Here is a 23,300-nt window from a genome sequence, read left to right on the forward strand (position 1 = left end):
ACATAATATGCACTTTATTGGTTTTCAGACATCCCACTTCCATACAAGCAAAAGACACCATTCATTAAAGCTTCTACATTATGCTTACTTCAAGCAAAGAGTAGGCCTACCATTATAAACCTGAAGCTATTACTCTAATTCAGAGCACATTCTTGTATTGATTTTTGGTCTCCATCATGCAAATGTCTCCAAGATAACGGATAGGCCCTGGCCATACATTATAATGCAACATCTTCATTCCAAGCTACAGAGCACTGAAGCTTTCCAGTGGATCTCCATCAGACAATCACCCAGCTTTTGTGGTGCTGATACACATAGCCTGACAGAAATCTCTTAGGGTTTGTGTGGTGGCTTGTGATAAACCATCTACATGGCTATGCAATGTACTGCGATCTACAGAAATCAAAATGACTTATTACAAAAAAGATTCAGACTTCATTTTTTCCCCTGACAGACATTCATTTTTTCCCCTGTATGGTTGCCATTCTTCTATGTGATTGTGATCCAAATGCAGCTGATTGTCCTTGTGGTCCTCTAGTTGGCCACTGAGTGTGTGCTTTAAAAAGACTGGTACACATACAGTACACAGGCCTGCCTCTATAACAAACATAGTGGCTCAGATAAACAATAAAAAAACATAAACAATTCCAGACAATCAGCAGCACTCAGCAACATACAGTAGGGAGGGGTGTCATTTGATCGTTGAGCTCCAATGTCAAGAACCTTTGCCAGAATCGTGGACATTACCTTTAAATCCACCACTCTTATTGTGAGTGTCAAATGCGAGTTACTTGCTGTATATTGCTTCTCTTTTCACCTATGTATTTTGCCATTGTAATCAAACCCTGTTTTTGCTTTGGTTTGGTTGTGCATTTATAATATTTCTCTTTGCTCAGCTTCATTTGGCCTTGCTGGCTACGTGACTAGCACCATTCCCTAAATGGGTATACACTGGGATATAATTAAATATCAGCCAGTCCTTAAGAAGTATTGATGTGTCCTTGCATGGCTGTCAAATACCTACACTGCCAAGATCAATGGACTTCCTTTTAGAACATAGCTGTTTGGAGGGAGTATGTAAACTACTCATTGATTCACTTACCAGACTTTTGCCAGAGGTACGCTTTACACATCCAACTCAAGTGTGAAATCTGGTTGTGAGTAGTGTTTGCAAATAACAGCTGGTTAAAAAGCATGGAGGTGGCTTTACTAATGATAACTCCTGAAGACCCAACTCTTCAGAGAACATCTCCTCTCGTAGCACTACTTACAACTAGTCTTGCTGATCCTAGCACTTACCACCTGACTAGAACTGACACTTGACTGTTTAAAAACAGCACTCACTGATGCACTTATTCTTATTGTACTCTACCTTTTTAAATTGTCCTAGAATTGTTGAATTGACAGAATTGCTTTAAAAATCTTAAACTGTTTACCATGTTGATAGACGCTTTGGTTAAAAATGCATCAGCCAAATGTAATGTAATGTAAATTATTGCCCTTGCTTGATTTATGGCTACCCATTCCCAAATGAAAAGGAATGCACCTCACATAATAGGAATATCTCCCCCACCACCTCACAGGTTTATACAGCTGTGGTCAAGCTTTTGAGATCACTTTGCCTAAAGGCATTTGTTAATTACCTTACCGGGGTGACACGGGGATAGGGGTGGGGGGGGTCAAGGACACTCCAGACACAAGACAGCTTGGGACCAAAGAAATCCACAGGTGATTGTGCAGCAATCGCCATGTCGGTTTCTCCTCTGCCATGCTCCCACAGACCTCAGACAACGACAGCAGGCCCTGAGCTATAGAAAACTGTTAGGGCTAATTACACAAACCTCCCATTTAATTAGGATTTAAATTGGTTGTCATGGGAACCTGGCCTTTAGAGCATCCAGGTAAACCCTGGGTAGATTAGGAGTGCTGTGACTCCAAAGGCATTAGGCAGCTTCAGTGCTGCTGCACTGCATCTAAAGTCTGCCAGCTTTCAATCAGTTTTCTGTTTTTTTTTTTTTTATTTTAATTTTTTCCTTTTTGTTTTTCACTTGGGTGATTTTCTTCATGATGAAGAATATGATAATATTTCCGCCTCACCTACTCTTTGTTAATGGTGCTATTCTATTTAACCCTTGAATCGTCTTGAACACTCATAGCATGATGTCCCTGGATGTTGGATTTATCATGTAGTCTTGAATACAAGTGCATGTTTAAGTGGCAAAGGCATCAGCATATATTTGTTTCATATTAGACTCACAAACAAACTCACTCAACAAACAAAGGAAACAATTCTAAATAATGCCCCTTAAAGATGCCCCTGTAAAAAAGAGAGACACTTTCATTAAATGTATTTGTTGTACTCGTATAAGACATTATGAAGTGGTGCATTACTCATAATATTCACTTGGCACATGCTATCCTTGCACTCGTATTTATACTCAATGCTCATCTGTATGCATAATTACTTATTAGAATTATATACTGCATGTACGACAATCATAGTGGGAATCACTACAGTTTAATATCCATATCTCTTTCTGTATAATTAAATAACTGAACTGGCTAGGGCAATCTGCTGCAGTCTTGCATCTGATTAATGTGCAGAGACTTGTCCATAATTGGTAAAATAAAGAATAAGTTACATTGCAGGACACTAATGAATATTGACATAGCATATTTCAAAGAAAGCAATTAACCTATGTGAGCTATTCATTAAGTCTCAGGCTAGCTACACAAAGCTGTTGAAGAGTTAAGTTTTCATACTGCAATAACACCATATTGCTTGGCAGTGAAATGTCACATAAACATACTGTGGTAATGTAGTGTCATGGATGCACCAGTCACTACCCTCTGCTGACACAGACTTCAAAGGTAATTAAATTGGACTCCAAAGAGCAGAGACGTGGAACAGAGAGAGAATATCAAATCCTTGCCAAGACACTGAATGGCTACATTAGAGAAGTAATTTCTGTTTGCTTACAAGATGATATAAAGCAACATAATGACCCTGGACAATTGATTTAATCAACTTCTCCTTGTATAACTGTGAATGTTTATGAACAGATAAACAATGAGCACATTTGGTTATTACACATGGGCCAAAAATATTAGCACAGCATTTACCATATGATTCAATGAAAAGATTGAACAGAACATCTTTTCCACCACAACACATTTTTCCCTTTAAAAATACACACCCAGTTCTCTTCTGTACATTGTTATTTCTTGGTTTTCTTATTCTAGACAGGGAGATATTTAGCTAAACTGCAAGGACTACGCTAAACATGTCCCTGTACTTTCAATGGGAGGAATTTTCACTTCAACCACATGCATTTTTCTATTCATGTTAGACGAAGTGCTAATTTGTCAAAATGCTTCTTGGCGTTCTACTGGGGCCACATACTGCAGAGGAAAATGAAATGACGTTTGGGACAACCCACTGCGCAGGGCCTGTGTTTTTCATACTGTATGCGCCTACAGACCCACTGAGAAGCACATTATGCAGTCTGTGGGATGTCTATTTAGCATCCACTTTTTGCTGACCTTCTTTGAGATGGTGGGTGTTTAAGGATGTGCAGCTGAGATTCTGAGTAAATTTCTATAACTTCTGAATGAATCAGTCAGGTCGGGCAGTGTTTGATGCTTGGACTTTAGTGTGACAATGTGAGGATTTTCGTTACATGGTCCTGTTGTAATATTGTCTTCACAAATTCCTTTGTGCTTTATGGTCAACACTGGACTTTCTTTTGCAATTCTTGCCACTGTGAGTGGCATTCATTATTTAAAAACAGAGACTTTGTTAAAAATTTAAAAAAGTAATTACACTTGAGATAGATTTACATGAGTCAAATTGGCTAATATGTTTACACTGGGATATTGATTGCAGACTTTGAGCATGAAAGCTTGCAGAGGAGATTGGAGTACAAGAAGACATCAGCATCTCAAACAGTGGCAAAGCAGTCGATCAACACTCTATTGCACATGCTATTAAGTCCACTGTTTCCAAATTATTTGCTTTTTTCAAACTTCAAACATGCTGCAGACATGCTGAAGGTAAACTCATTCAGTCGAAATGATAGATCTTGATATAAATGGTTTTGATTCTGTATATTGGTTTGCATTCAGTAAAAGAACTTACATATACAACAACAATATGCATGACTGGAGGTATAAATTGATTGATTATGGAAACAAATGGCAGACGTTAAAGTGTGTTAAAGCCTAAATTTGTTTGGTCATCCTACAGGTTTAGCTACATACACACAACAAATCGATTGGTTTTGGAAACAAAAGACACACTGAGTACAAAAGCCGAGATATTTGTTTAGTCATCCCAGACTAGTATGCCAGCATTGACTATTTAAACCCTGGGTCAGAGTCCCACAAACTAATCCATAGGCTAACAGTAAAACTGACAATCTGGCACAGACATTTACATTACCAAAGATTTTTTGTAAGGGCCACCATGATGCTGCAAGCCAGTGTTAGAAAAACTGGGGCAGTCTCAGGCTGAGTCATCCAATATCACCAGTGCACTCGACCACTCTTTTCTAATGACTAATTCCAGCAGTTTCAGTGACCTGACACAAAGCTGTTCTTTTCATCAAGACAGGCTTGTGCAGTAACTATACTATTTCAAGTTCAAATCACAATGAAATTGAATAAGTGGTATGTGATAACTCCTGAATTTCCTAATGATGAGTGGGGTAACATGGGCTACATGCTCAAACCTGGAGAATGAGGTATTAGCTGACGTTGCCATACAGTAGGGACTTGAGTGTTGTGGGTGTGAACCTAATCTGACCTAAGGTATTACCACCAATTTGGTTGATAGCCTTGCAACCATCTCTTGATAGGTTTTCTGCTTGGTAACCAGTTCTTCACTTGAGGTGACAAGGTGTCAAAATACCCAACCTGCACATTGCATGCATTATAACTATATTGGGAAAGCATCTTTAAGTGGTGGCTTTGGCACACACCTTACGATGCAGTTTGGACAGCTCACTGGTGATAATACCTGGCATCATTGGGTGCTTCAGGTCCTTCATCATCAGACAAATAACCTAGTCCAAGCAACGCAGATGAGGTGGTTCCTTCTATCCAAGCAGCTCAGATCGCCCTGCTCAATCCACAGATACCTTGATGCCTTCTCTGAATCATCTATGATGTTCTTGATGGCGTTGCTCCTGTCCAGTTCAAGTCCCAGGTGCTTAAGTGCCCAGTAGAAAGACTGGCCCACAAAGCCACTGCACCCAACCTTGTTAGGGTTGCATCAGGCCCTCCACCCCCTGCTTTGGTGTTCGCCAGCCCCTCACAGATATGCTGAAAAGGACATTTGAATTTTTCATCCCATTCTGACCCTGTCTCCCAGCAAATAGTGGTTTGTCTGTCACCTTGTGGCTCTCTTCAGTAGTGCAGTAAACACCACACCTTCTTTTTTATATTTAAAATGAAAATTAGCTAGCCCACTTTATAATTATCATTTCTTAAACATCCCCGTATAAATACACATGACCTACATCAATATTGTAAGGGGCGATGATAGAATAAGGGACTAGAAAAATGACTTTTCCCCTCCTGCAAATTATGAACAAGGCATGATGCATTGACTTTGTATACAATGGACATGAGGCCGGAACGCATGGCTATGAAAAAAATATAATAATAATAAAAATAGGTAAATGAATAAGACCAAAACATAGGCCTATATGCATCAATGCAGTCTTAGGCTGCAACTATTTGGGTCTTGTTTAAGCTAACAAAATGACTGCATTTGTTTATAAATAATGGAACACAATGGTGGTTTGGCAAGGCCTACAGTTTGTGCCATTTGTATCACTTATAACATTTCAAACACAATTAACACAATATATCTGCCATAACACAAAAAAAGGCATTTTACCCTCTCAGAAATACTGCTAATGTAGACTACCGTCATTTCCCTCTCCTGCAGATGCAGAAAAAACTGTTCAATGCGTTTATCACCAGAAGGTTGAACTATTGCAAATGTTCTTTTTTTGGTCTTCCCAAGAAAGTTTTAAACAGGTTACAGACCATAGAAAAGGCTACAGCACATGTTTTAACCAGGACCAGAAAGAAAGCCTTTTATTCGTTTGACCTTTTTACCATTTCCACCTTTCATTTGTTTATTTTACCTTTCTTACCATTACTATGATTTACTTATCGAGTTTACTGACAATTTCTCATTCTTGCCCTACTGATCTTATCTGTCATGTATTTTCCTAGGTCCTACTGGTGCCTACTATTCAGCACTTTGCATGAAAGGTTATATAAATAAAATCTGATTGATTGATTGATTGATTGCATGAGTGTATGAATGAATGAGTGTAACATAATGTAAGCATGGATGTGAGGCATGAAGGTGATGCACCAGCTAGTTCGTTAAATTAACAATCTGGAGCAGAGATGATTAGGTTAGGTACGTTTGACAGTCATCAATGATGCACATATTTAAGTGACATGTGTTGATACAATTCAAAATCGTGCATTATTAATCATCCTCCCACAAGAATCCCGGGGCCTGTGGCCTGGCCTTGTCACTTGCATGGAATGACAGTAACTGGAATCCGTAACAGTGTCGCACTATTTCTGAGCAAATCACGAATCACTTTGCCGCAAAGGTTCCACCCACTTTAGAGTACGGAAGTTAGGTTGATCCACAGCGACAAGCAGGTATGATAGTTTTGATGCTACGCTGCAACTTGTTTAACTGTAATAAATTCATTGTTAGAGTAGCAACAGACATTATATGAATTTGCTGAGACAAATTTTATCTGTACAGAAATCTGTTTGTTCACTGTCTAAACCACCATCCTGTAAGACGTGTTACAACATCCCTTTGGATGCTAATAGTGTTGCCAGCTAGCACCACAGGGCTAGCACGCTGCATGATAGCACAGTCCATCATGATAGACGGACTCTGGTGATAGTTCGCTTATTAGCCCTGAAACGTTAGCCTGGTAGTCCACTAGTGTCCAGATAATTGGCTTGCTAGTTCAGACATTTTGGCTCTACAGTTGATAAAGTCAGTGTCACTGTTAAGGGCTACTTCCACGTTAAGTATTATGTGTTGGGTGAAAATGATTTCTGTAGCCTATGTGTGTTAGATATTCTATCTCCCAACGCATTGGGAATGGGTGACATTAAATGTTAGCTAACTAGCAATGCCATTTGGGCTGGTTGGGAGTGAAAGTCTATTGATGAAAGCTGTTGGCGCTTAGCCGTGCCAGCATTTTATTTGGAAGTATTGTTTTTGGCACAAAGCAGCATGTAGGGAGCTTCCAAAGCCATTCATACGATTGTTTTCCTCTCCACATGTTCTAGTGTGTCTCACACAACCCTGTCTGTCTGTCCGGTATTTTGCATCATATATTCAGGATTTCGCTGTTCAAGGCAACGAGAAGTACAATCCGACTTTGCAAGTGGCTGTCTACCTGTCATTCTTATCGTTACACGGTGTCATTCAGCTACAATACTAAAGTGCCATCAGTGAGAATGCCCCTCACGAACAAGTCCAAAAACGCTGAATGCAGTGCAGCCCTGGCGCCTGGTTCGGATCGGGGAGAGGGACATCAGCTCTCACAACCAAGAGACCAGGATGTGCCTCCCGGGGATGGTGGTGGAGAAGACAGTCAAGGAGATCCAGAAATTGTTAAATCTCCCAGTGACCCAAAGCAGTACAGGTAAAGTTCTATATGGTCAACAAGTTATCTAGTGCAATGTTGGCTTGCTCTCTAACTCATCTGATACAACTCTGAAATTCTTTACAGTCTCTTACATCTCAGAAGCGCATTAATAATCCTATTATATCACTGTTACTGCCATGGTTCGAGGAAAGTTCTTGCCAAGTTTACATGGAATTTGATCGCACACTGAAAGGCTTGTTTCATGTTAGAATGTAAGGGGATACCCATGTTTCCTCTCTTGTAATCATAGTTTTGCTTAGATTGGGACTAGGTGTCTATCACACCGTGAAAGAAGAGCTGTTAAGTATTGAGTGTATGGTGAAGTCCCTTGCCTTAAGCCACTGCATTCACTGAGGATTCAGCACAAATCTGAGATTCTGTCTGAAACTCACACGTACATTTCTCTCTACGTCTTTGGTACAGGTACATTGTTCTTGGTAACGGCTTGAGAGCTCTCCTTATCTCAGACTTCAGCGGCAAGGTGGCCTCCGAGGACGATGAAGAATCTGAGGAGGAGGAAGAGCAGGAGGAGGAAGAGGGGAGTGCTGAGGAGGGTGACTCGGGAGAAGGCACCGACGAAGAGTCAGAGGAAGGAGATGATGAACAGGACAGTGACTTTGAGGACCTGGATGATGAAAATGACACGAGAAAGAAGAAAGCAAGCTCTGAAAAACAGGTCAGCAAGCCAAAGAGATGCTCAATATTTAGAGCTGGGAAAGCATATCTCAGTAATCCCTCAGTCGCACACTGCATTAAATTAGAATTGTACAAATTCCTTGTATTATTTACAACATTGTTATAGCAATGCTGCATTTATCATTACTAATTTCAAATAGTGTCATGCTATTTGTGGCCAAGCTCATCTTGCAACAGCAAGCTGCCACTCATAGGAAACCATGTTTAAAGATGAACGGAAGTCTGTTGTTTGGTTTGTTTTTCTTTTTCATCATACTGACACATACCAGCAGCTTCCTGTAGATTTGAGCCGGGCCAACACTGAGATTCGTGCCCACTCATTAGGACCCCGTTAGCTCCTCTGTCACCAGCATCCCAGTTTAGACACTGCCTCTGTGAATGATGCAATGTGGTAGTTATTACTGTACATGGTATTGCATTGCATGAGATCAGGAGTGGGAGGTGAACATGCAGCTTGTACCACAGTTATTTCTGTGTGTTAAGCAAGGCTGTTTGTGTGCCATAAGGTGATTACATTAACAAAGTACTAGACTCATGTTTATGTTTTCATTCTTCCCTTTGTATGATTGGGCTTGGGAAGTAAGTTGTGTGAACAAGCCATCTTCTGAAGAGGAACTGGCTAAGATTGCATTGATAAAGATGAGATTAACGGCAAGACGTAATGGATCTGCTGTGTTGAAACAGGGTTGGCGGTGGGGTTGCTTTGTTTGCCTGTTGTGTTATGTAGTCTCTCAAGAGGCTTCTTCTTTCTCTCTCTCTCTCTCCTCTGCTGCACCAGTCTGCTGCTGCACTCTGCATTGGCGTGGGGAGCTTCAGCGACCCCAATGACCTGCCAGGACTAGCCCATTTCCTTGAACACAGTGAGTCGCTACAAATAGATGAAACTTGTATGGATGGAATTTAGGTGTCATCCAAAACTTACCAGTTCTGCTGCAGAAAAAAAAAATACTACTAAAATATTACTTTCCTGCTTTTGTGTCCCCCTCCCACCTCTCTCTTACTTATTTCTTCTCTTTTCCTCACCTGCTGCCATCCTCTTCTCTAGTGGTGTTTATGGGCAGTGAGAAGTATCCATCAGAAAATGGCTTTGATGCATTCCTGAAAAAACATGGCGGTAGTGATAATGCCTCCACCGACTGTGAGAGGACGATATTCCAGTTTGATGTGCAGAGGAAACACTTCAAAGAAGCCCTTGATAGGTAGGCCCATGAATATCTGTGGTTTCTTATCCTCAGGGAATCACATGTGCTTTCGAGATCAAGTCACAAAATATAGGCTGAATCCTAATCTCTCCCCTCACGGACTCACACACTTTGATGTGCGTTCCCGCGAACTTCGTGAGGGCTTAGGGCTGTCCCACTGCGAAATTGTGAAGTGCACGAGGGCTCGCTCACACCCTTTCTGTGCCCTTTCCGTAAGTCAGCATCTATGCACACTTAACTCAAGGGAATTACCTACAATACATAGCGTTGTGACGTAAAACAGAGAGTCACCCAAAGGGAGGCTTGAGGCCATTGAAAAACCATCAGTAAATAACTGCCATAAAACGGAAACGTGTTTGCAACACATTTTTTGCCTTGTCAATTTAATGATAGGTAACAGGTGCTGTCCCATTCCTGTTATTAGTGTTTTGAACCCTTACACCCTCGCAAACTTGATCACTTACGACAGATGTCCGTTAAGTTAAACTTAACTTAAGGAAGTAACCCCACAACACTTCTTTAGAATCAATAGAAGCTTTGTAAATGTGTTAGGCACAGTCAAAATGTGTTACTCTACAACAGTGTTTCTCAAACTTTTTCAGATGAAAGACCACTTAACCAATAAAAAAGAAACACACAGACCACCTAGCTAAAAAAAAAAGATTAGACTTACTTCAACAATATATTAGCCTACACAATAGGTATACTCACTGAACCACCTTGCTTAGTGTCTTTGCACTTTGCTTATGGTGTCAGAGGATTCATATGATTTAAACTGGCATATCTTACATAGACAGTGTTGCAGAACTGTTTCGATTTTCATACAAGTTGGTTCAATATTGCAAACAACTCATCTATATTATATTTTACCACGTCTGCTCGCGGACCACTTGGGATAGCTTGCGGACCACACTTTGAGAAACACTGCTCTACACTGTTTGTAGTATTCACAAACGGCATGCAGATGTCTGCACGAGGCATTATTGTTGGATGGAAATCTGTCATCGCTGCTCAACAGTGGAAAACCAATTATTCAAATGAAGAGGCCATACTGTCCTTACCCATGGACTTTTGAATGGATAGACAAAACAGAGCTGTCATACAGAGTTGAAATGGTACAGTCAACAAGGCCACAAAAGGAAATGCCTCAAGTCCTTGTCCATAAAGACCAGACAGAAAAGCTTCTAACTCACCTACATAAGACTTCCCATTGTTCAAAACTCAATAAACATTGCATTACAAAAAAAAGTAATATTCATGCATAAGACGCTTACAGCCAAAGATCTTTAGTTTTTCATTTTCTGTTACATTTAGAACATGATCACACATCCTATGTCTCATCATAATATTAAGTGGACTCTGCCCGCCTTGTGCCTTTCACCACACTTGCCACTCTTTGAAGCATGTCCTTTAAAATGTGGATGTGTATGTGCAAGGGTAACATTTCCACCCTCCGGCTAACACCTAATCAGTTTAATGGCACATAGAGAATCTCAGAAATTTTCTCAGAAACCCATTTTCCTCCTAGTGTCATCTTGAGTATGACATGCTTCAGTATTTTATGAATGTTGATGGTCTTCGATGGTTAGTGTTGAAAACAGATTCTGAACATATAACTACACTGCATGTTTGATAGGTAACCTTGTGATAGTTTTGAACATATGTTTATATTTGTCATGTAATTCTAGGTGGGCACAGTTCTTCATATGTCCGTTGATGATCAAAGATGCCATTGAAAGAGAGGTGGAAGCTGTGGACAGCGGTAAGAACTTCTAACAACATTGTGAGATGATGATGTCCAATCAGCTACTGTATTGTTTTTATTGTTGATTCTGATTGCATGTTTTCTTTCAAAGAGTACCAGCTGGCAAAGCCATCTGACTCCCATCGTAAGGAGATGCTGTTCGGTGGTCTGGCCAGGGACAACCACCCCATGGGAAAGTTCTGCTGGGGTGAGAATCACACTCTTTCACAATGTTATATGACCCTGGGAGAAAACATATGTGTGGTCCCCATATGCTTTGTTCATACTGTAAGTGCCCTCTCTCTATGACCTGTTAGATTCTAATGAGGAGTGCTGACATTTTTGTTTTCTTTCTGGCCAGGAAATGCGGAGACTTTGAAGCATGAACCTAAAAGACAGAAGATCAACGTTTATAAGCGTCTTCGCGAGTTCTGGAAGAGATACTATTCGGCGCATTACATGACCTTAGCAGTGCAGTCTAAAGGTATGTGTGCTAAATTCTGCCTTTTTTCATTCCCTGTCCAAACCAAAGGGATGCTGTACTCTCCTGACTCAGATGGCCCAAATTCTATTTACCATGCCAACATACTTGTGCTGCTTTCCCTTCTCACAGAGAAGTTGGACACACTAGAAGAATGGGTGCGGGAGATCTTCAGTAAGGTTCCAAACAAGTGAGTTGAGAGACCAAGTCCCAGTCTGTGCTGGTCTGACTGTATTTTATGACATAGTTATGTTGACACGGTTATTTATTTATTTTCCTTGTAGCGGTCAGCCACAACCAAACTTCTCTGAGTTGGTGGATCCTTTTGACACCCCGGCTTTCAACAAGCTTTACAGAGGTCTGTCTGTAAAATATTTCCATTTTAGGAAACTCTGTACTGTATACTTTATTGCTAACCATGTTATGACACATGCTGTTTTACAAAAGTATGTTTTAATGAATTGTATAATTATATTGCTAACTCTAAAGATGAACCAAGACCACCCATACTGATAAATGTCCATCGTTTAGTTGTTGCTACACTCAAAGTGTTACTTCAGTAACGAGTTGATCATGTCATGCACTGATGAGTATAATGTACCTGTGGCCAGCGATATTTTGGCTGAAGGTGTGTGTGTGTAATATGCCATTGGAATGCCATCTGTGTTGCAGTGGTGCCTGTCAGAAAAGTTCACGCCCTCACCATCACCTGGGCCCTGCCTCCTCAGGAAAAACATTACAGGTGAGAATGCTGAGAGTCTCCACCAATTACAAAGCTATTAGCCATTTCAAGGTGGTCTAAACATCTTCAGCTTCTTTTATTTTTGCTTAAGCTCAAACCTGGCTTGTGTGTTTATTTCCAGGGTAAAACCCCTCCATTACATATCTTGGCTAATCGGCCACGAAGGAACTGGCAGCATTCTGTCTTTGCTGAGGAAAAAGTAAGTGTCGCCTTGTCCAGACGCGCAAAGGAAATGCTGTCCTCTAACTAATCCCACACGGATTCTGAAATTCTGCTCCTCGTGTGACGGAAATGGCAAATCTCTCTCATGTCTCTGTCTCACCCCTTCAGGTGCTGGGCTCTGGCTCTCTTTGGGGGTAACAGCGAAACCGGCTTTGACCAGAACACCACCTACTCCATCTTCAGCGTCTCCATCACACTGACTGACGAGGGCTTCCAGAATTTCTATCAGGTCAGTGCATACCCTCCAGCTCAGAGACCCACTACCCATAATTCCCTGCCTCCAAGCCTTGATTCATTCATCCTGCTTACAGTACACTGAATTCCTCCGACATTGAAAAAAATTAAGCATTCTGAGATGACCAGACATGGCTTTAACCCAAACCTTACATGGTATATTGTACAAGTCACACCTAACATCATTACAGTGTTGTGGTGGCCTCCATACGACCCTCCTCCAGCATCTTTACTGAAGTAAATGGAGCTGGTTTGATGCATGTGTGTCTAATAGGATTAACAGAGCCCTGAGCCAGACAGGAAGCAGGTTAAAGCAATCCAGTATCCATTATCCACTGGGTTTATTCAGTCCTATCGCTGCTTAACGCTTCGTAATCAAGTTTAGTGCCTCACTCTCCCCCCAGAAAGCCTCATTGGTCCTCAACCGGCCACGCTCAAAACGTTAAACTCTCAGAAGGGGGAGGCGATGCATGTAATTTCAGCTGGACTTAGTATGTCGCAAGGCTATAGGGGGGCTGTCATGTTCTGTTGCCTGAGGTGATGGGTTTTGATAGGTCCTGATGTGAGATGTGGTTCCTGGCTTCTTTTGCAGGTGGTCCACTTGGTGTTCCAGTACATGAAAATGCTACAGACCCTGGGGCCCCAGCAGAGGTAGGTTACCTGCAGTATTTTTAGAGTAGAATAAGGGCCTCTCCAATCCATGTCCACGCCTGCCCTATAAATGTAAAGGAAAAACTGAACATGGTAATTGTGTGTCTGCTGGCCACTGATTCATTTTGTTCCTCTTTCTGTACATGGTTTCAGAATATATGAGGAAATTCAAAAGATTGAAGCAAATGAGTTCCACTATCAGGAACAGGTACAAGTCATTCTCTTCTACTTGTTATAATTCACTGTATGATTTTGAGAAAGTGATTCACTGAATGCAGTCTGTGTGTCCATGATTTATTTAATTGTATTATTTATAATATATACTTACTTTGCTGACATTGGATGCCCTACAGACAGATCCAATTGAATATGTGGAGGACATCTGTGAAAACATGCAGCTGTTTCCGAAGGAGGACTACCTGACAGGAGACCAGCTTATGTTTGAGTTCAAACCAGAGGTACGTGCTTATCACAGCCTTACTGCTTATATCATTGTTTCTTCAAGGATTGTGCTGCAATAGAAGCTTCTTATTAAACCATATCATTTAGTATAACAGGTGTCCTTGAGCTGGCACTGGGGTAATAGTCAGACCTTCGGGGCAGCCGTGGCCTACTGGTTAGCACTTCGACCTGTAACCGGAGGGTTGCCGGTTCGAACCCCGACCAGTAGGCACGGCTGAAGTGCCCTTGAGCAAGGCACCTAACCCCTCATTGCTCCCCGAGCGCCGCTGTTGATGCAGGCAGCTCACTGTGCTGGGATTAGTGTGTGCTTCACCTCACTGTGTGTACACTGTGTGCTGTGTGTGTTTCACTAATTCATGGATTGGGATAAATGCAGAGACCAAATTTCCCTCACGGGATCAAAAGAGTATATATACTTATATACCTTCTCTAATCAGAAGGCGTTTCCAGTTCCCCTAGAAATTTTTCCAGCAGCGGTGCTGTTGATCGTAGGTAGCCCCCAAAAAAAAAAAACATTTTGAAAAAATGACTCCTTAAATGGTGACTTCTGGTGGAGTTTGTGAAAGAAATGGACAGATTGAGTTACAAATTATGACATAACCATCAACACAAGCATTTACAAAGCATGATTATTGCAGTACTTGAACAGGATTATTCATGTTTTTCTTTCACCTTTTTCATTTACATTATTAGTAATTAGCCACTGTACAACTGTACACTGTAGGCCACTGTACAAACTATTACTATTTAGAATATACAGTGCTGTGCATAAGTTAATACATTTATTTATATAATAACATTTATTTATTTATGATACATTAAAAAATAATTGATGTCCTATTTTTTTTTTAATTAAGACAAAAGGCAAAATAGGCAAAAGGCTGTGCAAGTCGAATTGAGTGCCTGTCACTTTAATGCCGTGACGGCCCGTGAGGCTTGCTTGATTCTCACGGTTTTAAGCTAACTTAGTAGCGTTGTTGTGCATGGTGCATAAGAATATGTGGATGAAATGAATTATGTTCCCCATGTCATTTGGTAAAATAAATGCTCAAAAACTCGAAGAAAATCTACCTTGGATTAGTGTCTTGTATCATTTCTATAATTTTGGTGAGCTCTACAGGAATTACAAACTATCTCAGATGTAAATGATTGCGTATCCTGTGACTCAAAATCCTCTCTCTTGCTCTCTCTCCTTATGTCTACTCTCTTCTGCCTCTTCTCTTTCCTCTCTTCTGCCTCTCTTTCCTCCTCTCCTCTTCCCTCCCTATCTCTCTATCCCCCCTCTCTCTCTCTCTCTCTCTCTCTCTCAGGTCATCTCTGCTGCTCTGTCCCTGCTGACCCCAGACAAGGCCAACCTGATGCTGTTGTCCCCAGAGCACGAGGGCCAGTGTTGCCTGAGGGAGAAGTGGTTTGGCACGCAGTACAGCATCGAGGGTGAGACCCACTGGGCTAATAACGTGCGAGATGATTTACAGGGAGAGTCAAGAGTTGGCTAACTGTAATGCTCTGTTACTGGTAGTTAACAGAGATCCTAAGAGTGAATCTTTACACTTGAATGCCATGTGTTGACTGTGAGGTAAATGGTTCCTGTTGTCTCCCGGCCTCTGTCCCCTGCAGATGTCCAGAAGGAGTGGACCGAGCGCTGGACAGGCGATTTTGAACTGAGCCCAGAGTTGCATCTCCCAGTTGAAAACAAATTCATTGGTATGTGTGTATGAGATACTGCATTATTTATTTATATAACATTTCTTCATGAAAAATCAGTAAAGAAAAGGTCATTGAGCAGACTTACTGTGATGGACCATATAACCCAGTAGCATAAATACATAAAGTGCCTATATTGTGGTGTAGTTTGAACCAGCTAGCATTTTGTCTTAAATGTACTACAAGTGTTAAAATGAAAAACTTTGCATTGGTGATTGTATGTTACCACACTTGTAGCAAATTGATGTTGTCCACATTCTCTCCTACCAGCAACCGATTTTACGCTGAAAACATCGGACTGTCCTGACACAGAATATCCTGTTAGGGTGGTCAACAGTGATAGAGGATGTCTTTGGTATAAGAAGGACAACAAGTTCAAGATACCAAAAGGTATTTGTTTTCTTTGTGAGGGTCACTGATGTAGCATTAAAATGAGATTTCAATTATTGTGGTTTTGTTGTTGTTGGTAATTCTTACTTGTATGTCTGCCTTCAGCATATATCCGGTTCCACTTAATCTCACCTGTGATTCAGAAGTCTGCTAAAAAGTAAGTGCATATAAGTGCTTTGGATATAAATGATTGCACTATGATGATAGAATAAAAAGTTCCTCCTTTCTTTTGGCTAGCCTTTATTTGTCTTTTTGTCTTTTGTGTTCACAGCACAGCTTGTATTGTCCAGAATAGTACAAGTTTGGCATAGAGTTGAGTATAGGCAGATTTGTAAGGGTTAACTGACAGATAGGTGTGAGATAGGGCTCGGTGGCAGCTGTGTGGTGCTTTTTCTACATCCTCACCAACTGTGAAGTGTTCTGTATGAAACTACCCAGTGTCAGAAACCATCTGTCCAAATAAAGAGTCATTTACGGCCATAGTTTAAATGCTGGGAAAAGTGCAAAGTCTGTCAACAAACAAAATTCTTGTGCATTGCATATATTTTGTGGCATCATGTTTGTGCTTCAGTGTCTCACCTATGGTGTTAAATTAATAAATTTACTTTTCCCAGTTATTAAATGAGCTTTAGTTTAACTTAAGACTTTGCATTGGCATGAAGTTGATTTACAAACCTTCAAACCTTACAAAAGTCCAAAAGTCCACACTACTCTTGCTTGTGGTTAGCATGTTTGCCTGCTCTAACAGCTGAGTTGATCTGACTCCAGGCTTCCTGCCTCTGTTCCTGTTCCTGTTCTGTCTTCCTCAGCCTGGTGTTATTCGACCTCTTTGTGAACATCCTGACGCACAACCTGGCCGAGCCAGCATACGAGGCTGATGTGGCACAGCTGGAGTATAAGCTGGTGGCCGGGGAGCACGGCCTAGTCATCAAGGTCAAGGGCTTCAACCACAAGCTACCTGTGAGGAGACACACACACACACACACACACACACACACACACACACACACACACACACACACATAGCCAATACAAAGTACAAAATTAGTCTAACATTGTCAATTTAAGTAAAAAAATTAAACAACACCAAAACAACTGTCTGTGTTAGCATGTAGATAAGAATGCACAGACAATTAATGCTGGTTTAGAATTCATAAATTCATTCCTATGGTTTTCTCTGAGACACGGCCTCCCGTCTTGTGTGGTTTCAGCTGCTGTTCAACCTGATCGTGGACCACCTGGCAGACTTCAGCGCAGCTCCTGATGTGTTCACCATGTTTGCTGAGCAGCTCAAGAAGACCTACTTCAACATCCTAATAAAGCCAGAGAAGCTAGGAAAGTATGTCAAGACATCTAAATATGGCCACTTTCCCTCTTCAGCATAATGTGTTTCTTACTTTCCTCCTCCAAGTTACTTTTTTGTACCTTGGGGGCCTACTTATTTCCACCAACACCTGCAAGTAGAGACAAAATAGTATCTAATCCTCTGTAGATGCTATCTCTGTGTCGGTTCTCCACATTTTCTTTCTGTGTTCTCTTCCGACCGCAGGGACGTACGGTTGCTGATCCTAGAACACGCACGCTTGTCCATGATCCAGAAGTACCAGGCTGTAGTGGACGGCCTCACTGTTGCTGACCTCATGGACTTTGTCGGCGGGTTCAAGTCCGAGCTGTACGCTGAGGGCCTGGTGCAGGGCAACTTCACTAGCAGGGTGGGTGGGCACTCCTGGCTCCTGGTTGAATAGTGATCCCTTTGCCATTGATAGAAATACAATTGACATATCTGTTGTCACTACTCTTTGTCAACAGGAATCAATGGAGTTTCTGCAGTATGTTACAGAGTGAGTATTTGTTCTTGTCGTAAGTGTGTTGTGTTTTGGACTTTGGGTGGAAATCTGCCACTCTGCCACTCTGCCACTCTGCCACTCTGCCACTCTGCCACTCTGCCACTCTGCCACTCTGCCACTCTGCCACTCTGCCACTCTGCCACTCTGCCACTCTGCCACTCTGCCACTCTGCCACTCTGCCACTCTGCCACTCTGCCACTCTGCCACTCTGCCACTCTGCCACTCTGCCACTCTGCCACTCTGCCACTCTGCCACTCTGCCACTCTGCCACTCTGCCACTCTGCCACTCTGCCACTCTGCCACTCTGCCACTCTGCCACTCTGCCACTCTGCCACTCTGCCACTCTGCCACTCTGCCACTCTGCCACTCTGCCACTCTGCCACTCTGCCACTCTGCCACTCTGCCACTCTGCCACTCTGCCACTCTGCCACTCTGCCACTCTGCCACTCTGCCACTCTGCCACTCTGCCACTCTGCCACTCTGCCACTCTGCCACTCTGCCACTCTGCCACTCTGCCACTCTGCCACTCTGCCACTCTGCCACTCTGCCACTCTGCCACTCTGCCACTCTGCCACTCTGCCACTCTGCCACTCTGCCACTCTGCCACTCTGCCACTCTGCCACTCTGCCACTCTGCCACTCTGCCACTCTGCCACTCTGCCACTCTGCCACTCTGCCACTCTGCCACTCTGCCACTCTGCCACTCTGCCACTCTGCCACTCTGCCACTCTGCCACTCTGCCACTCTGCCACTCTGCCACTCTGCCACTCTGCCACTCTGCCACTCTGCCACTCTGCCACTCTGCCACTCTGCCACTCTGCCACTCTGCCACTCTGCCACTCTGCCACTCTGCCACTCTGCCACTCTGCCACTCTGCCACTCTGCCACTCTGCCACTCTGCCACTCTGCCACTCTGCCACTCTGCCACTCTGCCACTCTGCCACTCTGCCACTCTGCCACTCTGCCACTCTGCCACTCTGCCACTCTGCCACTCTGCCACTCTGCCACTCTGCCACTCTGCCACTCTGCCACTCTGCCACTCTGCCACTCTGCCACTCTGCCACTCTGCCACTCTGCCACTCTGCCACTCTGCCACTCTGCCACTCTGCCACTCTGCCACTCTGCCACTCTGCCACTCTGCCACTCTGCCACTCAGCCACTCGGCCTCTCTGCCACTCTGCCTTGGGCTGGCCGTCCTCCAAGACCAATAGCCCTCAGGGGTTCTTGAGATGAATCTCTCTGGAATTAGGTGGGGAGGAGGACGTAGAGTACTCAGCTAGTGTAGTGCAGAGAGATAACAGGGTGTGTGTGTCGTGCGCTAGTGTAGTGCAGAGAGATAACAGAGTGCGCGTGTGTGTGTGTGTGTGTGTGTGTGTGTGTGTGTGTGTGTGTGTGTGCGTGTGTGTGTGTGTGTGTGTAGTGCAGAGAGATAACAGGGTGCGTGCGTGCGCTAGTGTAGTGCAGAGAGATAACAGGGTGTGTGTGTGCGTGTAGTGCAGAGATAACAAGTGCGTCGTGCGCTAGTGTGGTGCAGAGTAACTGCGTGCGTCGTGCGTGCGTAGTGCAGAGAGATAACAGGGTGTGTGCGTGCGCTAGTGTAGTGCAGAGAGGTAACAGGGTGTGTGTGTGCGCTAGTGTAGTGCAGAGAGATAACAGGGTGTGTGCGCTAGTGTAGTGCAGAGAGATAACAGGGTGTGTGCGTGCGCTAGTGTAGTGCAGAGAGATAACAGGGTGTGTGTGTGCGCTAGTGTAGTGCAGAGAGATAACAGGGTGCGTGCGTGCGCTAGTGTAGTGCAGAGAGATAACAGAGTGCGTGCGTGCGCTAGTGTAGTGCAGAGAGATAACAGGGTGTGTGCGTGCGCTAGTGTAGTGCAGAGAGATAACAGGGTGTGTGCGTGCGCTAGTGTAGTGCAGAGAGGTAACAGGGTGTGTGTGTCGCTAGTGTAGTAGTGCAGAGTGTCAGATAACAGAGGTAACGTATTGCGCTAGTGTAGTGCAGAGAGAGATAACAGGGTGTGTGCGTGCGCTAGTGTAGTGCAGAGAGATAACAGGGTGCGTGCGCTAGTGTAGTGCAGTGAGACAACAGGGTGCGTGCGTGCGCTAGTGTAGTGCAGTGAGATAACAGAGTGTGTGTGTGCGCTAGTGTAGTGCAGAGAGATAACAGGGTGTGTGCGTGCGTGTGTGTAGTGCAGTGAGATAACAGGGTGCGTGCGTGCGCTAGTGTAGTGCAGAGAGGTAACAGGGTGTGTGCGTGCGCTAGTGTAGTGCAGGGAGATAACAGGGTGTGTGCGTGCGTGTGTGTAGTGCAGAGAGGTAACAGGGTGTGTGCGTGCGCTAGTGTAGTGCAGAGAGATAACAGGGTGCATGCGTGTGTGTGTGTGTGTGCGTGTGTGTGTGTGTGGTGCGTGTGTTTGTGTGAGAGAGACAGACAGAGAGAGAGAGAGTACTTTATTGATCCCTAAAAGGAATTTTCAGAAAATGTCAATGTGTCTGTGTCTACGCACTCTGTATCTTACACTTCTCTGTCTTCATATTTAGATGCACATGGAGGAGCCATGTTTTGACTTCCTGAGGACGAAAGAGACGCTTGGGTTCGTCCAAGTTGTTGTGTCTAGGCATTTTTTGTTAGGACTGCTTGAGTTTGTTTTATTGGTTGGATTGCATCTGCCATGACCTTTTCATTGCTCCCCTCTCAGGTATCACGTGTACCCCACCTGTCGCAACACCTCTGGGGTCTTGGGCTTCTCCGTCACTGTGGAGACGCAGGCGACCAAGTTCAAGTGAGCGGCCCTGATTTAATTTGCAGTCTGCAAATCTGCTTACAGTAATGACTGCAATCATGGCTAAGAGGCGGATGATGAAGAGACCGCAATTATCCAAGATGTTAATTAGATGCTCAATGCATTGTTGCCTGTCTTGTAACCACTGTTAATTGAAATGCACAGAAACAGAGGCCTAAACTGGATTCTGCCCTGAAAATGGATTCTGTCGGCTCTGTTGTGTTTGATTTCATTCTCCTTTGAGGCCTCTTTTAAAGTTCTGTGGAAGTATAATACGTTGCCTGTGTGTGTGTGTGTGTGTGTGTGTGTGTGTGTGTGTGTGTGTGTGTGTGTGTGTTTGTGTGTGTGTGTGTGTGTGTGTGTGTGTGTGTGTGTGTGTGTGTGTGTGTGTGTGTGTGTTTTTTCCCCAACCTCAGCACAGAGCTAGTTGAGACGAAGATTGAGGAGTTTCTGGTGAGTTTCGGGGAGAAGATGACTGCCCTGAGCGATGAGGCTTTCAAGACGCAGGTGACAGCACTCATCAAGCTGAAGGAGTGTGAGGACACACACCTGGGTGAGGAGGTGGACAGGAACTGGGCGGAGGTGGTCACCCAGCAGTACGTCTTTGACAGACTCAACCGAGAGGTGCGGGGGTTGTGCTTGTGCATTGTTATGAATGATGAGCTTTGTGTCAGCAATATGAAACAATGACATAAAAACACATTTGAAACACATGTCTGTCTGTGCCTCCCGTTCAGATTGATGCTCTCAAGCTGATGACGAAGGCTGAGCTGGTTTCCTGGTTCATGGAGCACCGTGGCCAAACCAGCAAGAAGCTGAGTGTTCATGTAAGCCCATATGCCCAAGGAGTTGTTTATGTCCTTAAATACAGCAGATACAATCCGGATCATTCAAAACAATGTTGAAAATAATGTGAAGAGTGATTTAAAACCCTTTTGGGTTCTCTGGAATTTCTGTATAGGAGAACTTAGAAGAAGACGCCTGGCTGAAGGCAGACTTACAGTATTCTCAAAAGAGAATTGGTCTTGGGGCTCCTTGTTCACTTTTGATTTGATGAAGATTTCTAAGAATAACCAGCAGTGAAACTAAACAGTTACATTAAACTCTTACAGAATATTTTCGGAAGTACAGCAAACAGATTTGGTAAAGGAAGGTTTAAAAATAGGGTTGACAATTTGGGGAAAAATATTGCGATTTGATTTGCAATATCATTTTTGAAAGCTGAGCTTCAGTTCAATATTTCAAATTTCTTTCTTCCAAAATATGTGAGCATGCCTAGTGCATGAGGAGCACAGCATGCCTGTTAGGTGAGCTTCACAGTCTGTCACACAAGTGGGATGGCCTGGTCATTTCCTGGGTTCAGTCTTCTGAAGTGGCCTAGGACCTGCTGCTGTTTTTGATTGGTTCCTGGGTTTTTGGTTATTCATATAAGGGCATGAATGAGAAGGTGGCTAGACGGATCTGCAGAGCAAATTCAAATGTGCTCACAGATTTGTCTGACTTCACTCAAGCAATAGATGAATGGCACTCCTGTTAAACAATCTTTTGAGGAAACTGTTGCCCAGCATAGAGTGAAAAGCTTTGAGTGAATGTAAAATGGCAGCTCTATGTTTACAGGTGGTGGGCTTTGGGGTAGAGGAGAATGACCCACCCAGTGAGGAGCACCCCAGCGAAGAAGGAGCAGGTGGTGACGACGGTGGCGTCATCAAGTGCTCCGCCTCTTCCTCCTACGGCGAGGTGTCAAAGCTCACCTTCCTGCCCATCTCCCCGAAGCTGGCCTCGGCCACCGTCATCACGGACATCCGCACCTTCACCGCCACTCTGCAACTCTACCCCTACCACAAGATCCTCAAATAGGCACAGCCGCCACCTCAGCGACCGACACAAGCACCCAGTCCCTGCTCCACCATCATCCACCACCGCCACCACCTCTCCACTCACACGCTCACAGAATAACACCACCAGGTGGCTCACAGGCGACTTGGACAGTGGAGACGGCGAGTTTAAGAGAAACGGAAACCCCTTGTCACTCGCCCTTGTTGTGTGATCAGTCCATTGACACAACCTACTTGACAAAATTTGGGGAAATTTAGAAAAGAAAAGTTGTGTGTATTTTACTGATATCCTCTATATCTGCTGTGTTTTGTTTGTACTAATGCATTGGCTCTCTATTACACCACTACTGGAGGTGGATCTGGCCTTGCTATCATGTCAGCCAGTAGGTGATCACAGACTTGGTTCTGCGTATTCGTGGGCATTCCTGAAGAGGTGAAGCTGCATGAGCAAAATTAGATGGCGAGATCCCAGTTCATCATTTGCATAACTTCAGCTTGTGAATATGACTGGCTTCAAGGTCACTGCTTAAATGAGGAGTGTTCATGATACTTATTAAAAGTGCATTAAGCATGGCGCCATGGTCTGTGGTACATTTAATTTACAC

The 23,300-nt window shown here is 43.5% G+C and overlaps 1 protein-coding gene across 1 annotated transcript; it reads left to right on the forward strand.

Annotated features, from left to right (window-relative positions):
- The first annotated feature begins 6,602 nt into the window (after positions 1–6,602).
- On the forward strand, positions 6,603–23,269 carry nrd1a (nardilysin a (N-arginine dibasic convertase)). Its single transcript, XM_048261651.1, has 30 exons — positions 6,603–6,693; positions 7,398–7,703; positions 8,130–8,382; positions 9,181–9,262; positions 9,448–9,601; positions 11,293–11,366; positions 11,461–11,556; positions 11,710–11,832; positions 11,962–12,019; positions 12,114–12,187; positions 12,502–12,571; positions 12,693–12,770; positions 12,902–13,022; positions 13,620–13,678; positions 13,832–13,886; positions 14,032–14,136; positions 15,451–15,574; positions 15,758–15,844; positions 16,115–16,234; positions 16,340–16,391; positions 17,044–17,194; positions 17,446–17,573; positions 17,784–17,946; positions 18,044–18,075; positions 19,330–19,348; positions 20,619–20,671; positions 20,777–20,860; positions 21,277–21,484; positions 21,598–21,687; positions 22,478–23,269. Exons 2-30 carry the CDS (start codon positions 7,516–7,518, stop codon positions 22,715–22,717), a joined length of 3,141 nt encoding a protein of 1,046 aa, XP_048117608.1. The 5' UTR covers positions 6,603–6,693; positions 7,398–7,515; the 3' UTR covers positions 22,718–23,269.
- Positions 23,270–23,300: the final 31 nt, after the last annotated feature.

This window comes from Alosa alosa, chromosome 1 (assembly GCF_017589495.1).
Source record: "Alosa alosa isolate M-15738 ecotype Scorff River chromosome 1, AALO_Geno_1.1, whole genome shotgun sequence".
Lineage (NCBI taxonomy): Eukaryota > Metazoa > Chordata > Actinopteri > Clupeiformes > Clupeidae > Alosa > Alosa alosa.

Bases quoted from the DNA above. Each gene is read 5' to 3' on its own strand.
- nrd1a (XM_048261651.1), top strand. From the start codon at position 7,516: ATGCCCCTCACGAACAAGTCCAAAAACGCTGAATGCAGTGCAGCCCTG. The intron at 11,367-11,460 runs GTAAGAACTTCT...TTTCTTTCAAAG, and splicing joins GGTGGAAGCTGTGGACAGCG to AGTACCAGCTGGCAAAGCCA. The intron at 21,485-21,597 runs GTGCGGGGGTTG...CCTCCCGTTCAG, and splicing joins TTGACAGACTCAACCGAGAG to ATTGATGCTCTCAAGCTGAT.